The 5,778-nt window shown below is 57.7% G+C and overlaps 1 protein-coding gene across 1 annotated transcript in view; it reads left to right on the top strand.

Annotated features, from left to right (window-relative positions):
* Positions 1–2,727: 2,727 nt before the first annotated feature.
* BZRAP1 (benzodiazepine receptor (peripheral) associated protein 1) overlaps positions 2,728–5,778 on the top strand; it is a 24,991-nt gene continuing 21,940 nt past the window's right edge. The window contains exons 1-5 of the mRNA XM_008571258.1: positions 2,728–3,057; positions 3,876–3,983; positions 4,242–4,370; positions 4,938–5,117; positions 5,654–5,778. The exon at positions 5,654–5,778 is cut by the window's right edge and continues 46 nt beyond it. Of these exons, the coding sequence (XP_008569480.1) occupies positions 2,728–3,057; positions 3,876–3,983; positions 4,242–4,370; positions 4,938–5,117; positions 5,654–5,778 (872 nt within the window). The remainder of the gene's footprint in view (positions 3,058–3,875; positions 3,984–4,241; positions 4,371–4,937; positions 5,118–5,653) is intronic.

Raw genomic sequence — 5,778 nt, 5'->3', positions numbered from 1 at the left:
CGGGAGCGCCGCCGCACTCCCAAGCACCGCACTCTACCGAGTGCGCCACCGGGCCGGCCCCTTACCTCCAATTTTAATCTAAGAAGTTCAGGGGGTCTTTGGTAGTATCAGAACTGGGCAAAAACACACTATGGCACACCCACACAGCATCTTAAGCAGAGACAAGGGCGCAGATACTAATAAATAAAGCACACACGCACCAGCATGCATGTACCTTTACACACACAGGCCCCCTACATATGAGCCAGTAACACACATACACAGTGACATATATACATGGGACATGGCTGGCATGTCATACAATGACACACAGGGATATACACACGCAGGACACATACGTATTCAATAGTACACACATATGCAATGACATGAACATATGACACACAGAAGAGCATACAAATACACACATAGTGACATTCACATCACAAACAGTGGCTCAGTACACGTGCATATATAGTGACACATTCATACATGATAAATACAAAATAGATACATGGTGATATATATATATATATATATAAACATGTCATTGTATATACATGTATGTCATTACACATTTATGTGACTATGAGTGTGTCATTATATATCATGTAATGCCATATAATGGCATCCATATATATATATATCATGATGCACGTGCTATAATTTATAAACTCACACAATGATAGGCTCACATATACATTGACACTATGCAAATAGACATACATGCAACGACACACACGGAAACATGCATATGTATACATCCGATGAGACTCATAGACACATAACAGTACAAATATACACAATGGCTTCCCACACATACACAGAAATAAATATGTCTATTCTATATATGCATACTACACATACGCATGCACGAAATGGCATGCATATATACCTTGACCTAAACGTCACTAGCACACATCTTGTGTGCATTGCTCTGCACACTGCTTTAGGGAAGTGAAGTTGTCACCTGCTCCCTATGCACCCCTGCCCCCCAGTTCCTTCAGCTCTGGACCGGGTGGAGCCCATGGTCAGGTCTCCTCCGTGGTTCAGGGGCTCCGTGGTTTGGTGCCATTGCTGCTATTCTGCGGGGGTGCCACACGAGGGCCCCTGACCTTGGCCAAGACAAGCTTGTCTGCTGAGTTCCAGGTTCAGAGGGGTGAGGAGCTACCTCTGCAAGGCCTCTCCCAACACCCTTGTCTCTGGGGACTCAATCTAGTCCCCTGCCCCCACATACAGCCTGGGTGGGGGAGTTCCCACGTCCTTGTCCCAAAAGCCAGTTTCTCATAGCAAAAAGGCCTAAGGCTGGACAGAAGATAAACTTCCTGACAATTTGGGGCAAAGCCATCCTAACAGGTCATGTGGTCTCCCCTGCTGGCCTGGGACAGCCAGGTTGCCCTCCAAATGACGTCTGCCAGAGGAAGCTGAAGTGATTCTCTCAGCCTGTTTCTATCTCTGTCTCTTTGTTTCTATCTTCCTCTTGATTTCTGCCTGTCCCCTTGTTTCATGTTAAAATCCCATCTTTTCTAGTCCTGCCCTTCTCCGTGGCTGGATCTCTATCTATCATCCCTCCCCTGTCTCTGTCTCCACCAGTCTCACCGATGTGGGGAGGACCGTCTGCAGCCCTCTTGCCTCTGAACCGTGGAATATAGCACGTGTGGGGATGAGGGGTGGGAGGCCACACGTGGAGGGCGCGGGGACCGGGGTCTGCAAGGAATCTGCTTTTCCCTCTGTCTGGACCCTGCCAGCCGGTCCAGCCCACCAGTCCAGCGCCATCACCATGGAAACCAGCAGCTGACTTCCTATTGGTGGGCAGGAGGGGAGGAGGAGGGGAGGGGAGGGCTGACTCTCCATTCTGAGAGCTACCCCCCATTCTGAGGCTCAGCCTTCCTCCGCGCCCACCATCTCGGGGCTCTGGGACTGTAAGGGACCCCTGCAGTCTCTAGAGCTGAGGCCAGCAGGGGCAGAGACTATGAGGCAAGCAGCCCATCGACCCAGGCCTCCTTAGGACCAGCCCGGCAGCTCAGCAAGCGAGTGAGCAGCAGCGGAGAGAGGAGCAGGAGATAAAGGACCACAGCGGACCGTAGTGGATCGCCCCCAGCAGCTCCTGAGGACCCTAGCCAGGCTGAGGGGCCGGGCTAGATGGCCAGACTCACAGATGCTGACAGACACACGATGACACCAATGCACATAGCTGCACAACACTGACACACTCAGATACAACCAGTGACAGCATCACACACTGGCTCAGCCTTGCAATACAGACACCCCCCTCCCCAACAGAAACAACTGGTAACTCCGAAACAGGCACAGACAGTGACACACAGCACCACCCCCTCAACACACATAAGTGGGGGCACGCATCCTCCAAACACACACAAGACAGCGTTGACTCGCACAGACAGACCCGGAGACACACACGCACACTCTCACCCAGGCGCTGCTGTCGGTGGCCTCTGCACATCCTCCCCACCCCCACAGGGACACCCTTATTCCTCCACATACTCACGCACACACATAGCCACGAGCGAACATAGCTCTCATCCCTCCGGCTGCAGCTCCAGCAGCCCTGACGCCTTCTGCAGCCTCCTTCGTGGGTGGGGAAGAACTCAGCCCACCTTGAATGGAGACTCAGTGAAGCCAAGAGCTCAGCGGGGAGAGGGTCTGGCCTGGCATGACCCTTGCCAGCCTCCCCACTTGGCTGGGTAATGTCCCCTGGCCCAGGTCCTGGGGTCCCTTCGCAGTACCATGGAGCAACTGACAACTCTCCCACGGCCTGGGGACCCTGGAGCCATGGAGCCATGGGCACTGCCTGCCTGGCAGAGCTGGACTCCAGGCCAGGGGGGCGAACCTGGAGGTGCAGTCCCAAGTGTTGCTGATACTCCGGCAGCTCTGAAGATTAGAGCTCTGAGTCCCGAGGAGAGTTCCGAGCCCAAGGGAGGCCGGAGCTCTGGGCTTGCGGGGGGCATTGACCCTGAAGGAGCAGAGGCCGGGCTACCCAGCCTGGGGCAGCAAGAAGCGAGCTCTGGACCTGGCTGCCTGAGGCTGGAGGATGAGGATGTGGAGGCTTTCCCTAAGGTAAGGGAGCTGTGGAGGGCTGGGATTTGCAAGGCGCTGAGCCTCTCACCTTGCCCTCCAGGCTGGCCAGGAGGCAGGACAAGATATGTGACCCCCCTGCCCACCTCTCCTCTCTTGGCCTGTCTCTGTCTATGGGTCTGTCTCTGTGACTGTCTGTCCTACCTTCACTGGGCAAGAATCCTAGTGGCTCCATTTTTTTGGTCATTTGTCTGTCCTGACTCTCTCTGCCTGTCTGTCTACATCTGGCCCTGCTCCCGTCCCCTCCCTCTCCGTGTCTCTCTCCGATAGTCTGTCTGTCTGTGTCTCCTCCTCCATGAGTCTCTGTCTGTCCTGGGGGGCTGGTGGGTAGGGGGATGTGTGGAGGCATATGGTGGTGGAAGCAGGTTCAGGGGTGGGGTCTCCATGCTGGGCTGAGCCAAGGAGGACGAGGTTTGGGGTGAGCGTGATCAGTCTCTTGTAGAAGATGGAGGGACTAGGACTTTGGGGGAGGGCAGGGGACTCACAGGCCATGAGGAGTCTGGAAGAATGGAGATTGGGAACTCAAGCTGGCATTTCCCAGGAGGAGAAGATGGGCATGGGTGGGAAGGATCAGGGAATAGCAGGAGGCCTCAAGTTTGGGGATACCACTGTGGGCAGGGAGGACTGGACAGCCCCTTCTCCCAGGCCTCCGGTGTCTCTCTCTTAAGGCCTGGGATGTGAGAGAGAACCTTCTCATCTCATGTCTCCTTGGACTGGGGGGGGGGATGCTTCCACGTGGAGGGCTCTGACTGGGTGGGGTGGGTTCCTGAGGCACTGTACCCAGTCCTTTCCTGCGCCAGGCCAAGCTGAACATGGGCTTCGGGGACAGGCCCAATTTGGAGCTGCTGAGGGCCCTGGGGGAGCTGCAGCAGCGCTGTGACATCCTTAAGGAGGAAAATCAGATGCTGGTGAGGCTTGGAGAGCAGGGTCCTGGGTCCTGGCTGGAGCCAGGCCCACTGCTCAGGGCCCTCCTCACCCCGTGAACAGCCCTCCAAGTGGGGGCTACCTGGAGGTGACAATCCCAAGACCCAGAGAGGGCGAAACCCTGCCTAGAGTTGCCAAGGACCCCACTGTGGGCCCAGGGCTCTAGCCCAAGGCCTGGGCAGTTAGAAGTGGGTCTGTGGGGTGCTCCCCACACACCCCAATTCTGGCTGACTCCTTGTCAGAGGAAGAGCAGCTTCCCTGAGACAGAGGAGAAGGTGCGGAGGCTGAAGCGGAAGAACGCCGAGCTGGCGGTCATTGCCAAGCGGCTGGAGGAGAGGGCCCGGAAGCTGCAGGAAACCAACCTGAGGGTGGTGAGGACAGGAGGCTGCTGGGTGGAGGCTGGGTGACCAGGGAAGAGGGGACCCAGGGGCTGGGCCTGAGGGGCTGGGGATTGGGAGTCATAGCACCCAGGAAAGCAGGAATCAAGGGGCTGAGGTTTGGGAAGGGCAAACGCTGGCCAGGCTAGGAGGCTGAAGGTTTCTGGAGCAGCAGGAGGGGGACAAGGGCCGGGTGGGGAGCTTCTGAGCAGGCAGGGAGGAGGATTCTGGATCGCCACGTGCCGGCACTGGCTGCAGCCTCTCACTGAGCTCATCTCAAGGTGGAGAGCTGGCGTGGGGGCAGGGAAAGACCCATCACAGTGGCAGCCCTGAATTAGCAGCGTCCTGAACTAAGATGCAGCGTTAACCCTTTCAGTCCTGCTTGGGGACTGCTGGGATAGGGTCCATGAGGTCGCTGGTCTTCTGAGACCCCAGACAAGACGGAAGCAGGAGAGCACACTTCTGGGTTTTCATCCTAACTCCTCCTCTGAGAGGAGCTGAGGAGTGGGAGAAGTGCCCCAGCCCTCAGGTGACCACTGGCCTTGCCCCTCCTCTGGCTAGGTGAGTGCCCCCATGCCCCGTCCAGGGGCCAGCTTGGAGTTGTGCCGGAAGGCCCTAGCCCACCAGCGAGCCCGGGACCTCAGTGAGACAGCCAGCGCACTGCTGGCCAAGGACAAGCAGATTGCTGCTTTGCAGCGGGAGTGCAGGGAGCTGCAGGCCAGGCTCACCCTGGTGGGCAAGGTGCGAGGAGACCCTGGTCACCCCTTCCAGCTCAGCCCTATGCAGGGCCATCTGCCTGGCTTGTGGGATGTGCAGGAGATGTTAATGAGATGCAAATGAAAGGGGAAGGTGGAGGCTGCTGGGGGTAGGTTTCCCTGGCAACGGCCCAGGTGGGAGAGGGGAGAAGGCGCCTGAACTGAAGGGGGTGGAGCCGTGAGTCCCAGACCTGGGCATCTCTGTGCTCCCGGCTTGGGTCTGGCTGTATGAATCCACACACCTCTCACACTCGTGGGAAGGGATGTTCCCCAGGCCTCCTGCACAGTGCCGGCACACCGAGAACGCCCAGTAAATGACTTACTGCGAATGTTTGCGCACGAGTTAGCGGAAGCATGTGGCCGTACACGCATGCACGTATGACCAGGCATGTATGCGTGGGAGGACGTGCACGTTCCCGCGCGCCCGAAGCCCCTCCGCCAAGGTGGGGGCGGGCTCTGCCGGGCATGGCGTGGGGCAGGCAGGGGTCAGGCCTGACTCTCCTCCGTGTCCCCCCACCCCAGGAGGGCCCCCAGTGGCTCCACGTGCGGGACTTCGACCGGCTGCTGCGCGAGTCCCAGCGGGAGGTGCTGCGGCTGCAGAGGCAGATCGCCCTGGGCAACCAGCGAGAGCCGCCCCCGCCGCCTCG

The sequence above is a fragment of the Galeopterus variegatus genome, unplaced genomic scaffold, assembly GCF_000696425.1.
Source record: "Galeopterus variegatus unplaced genomic scaffold, G_variegatus-3.0.2 Scaffold673, whole genome shotgun sequence".
Taxonomy (NCBI): domain Eukaryota; kingdom Metazoa; phylum Chordata; class Mammalia; order Dermoptera; family Cynocephalidae; genus Galeopterus; species Galeopterus variegatus.
This window is presented reverse-complemented; position numbering and strand designations above follow the sequence as displayed.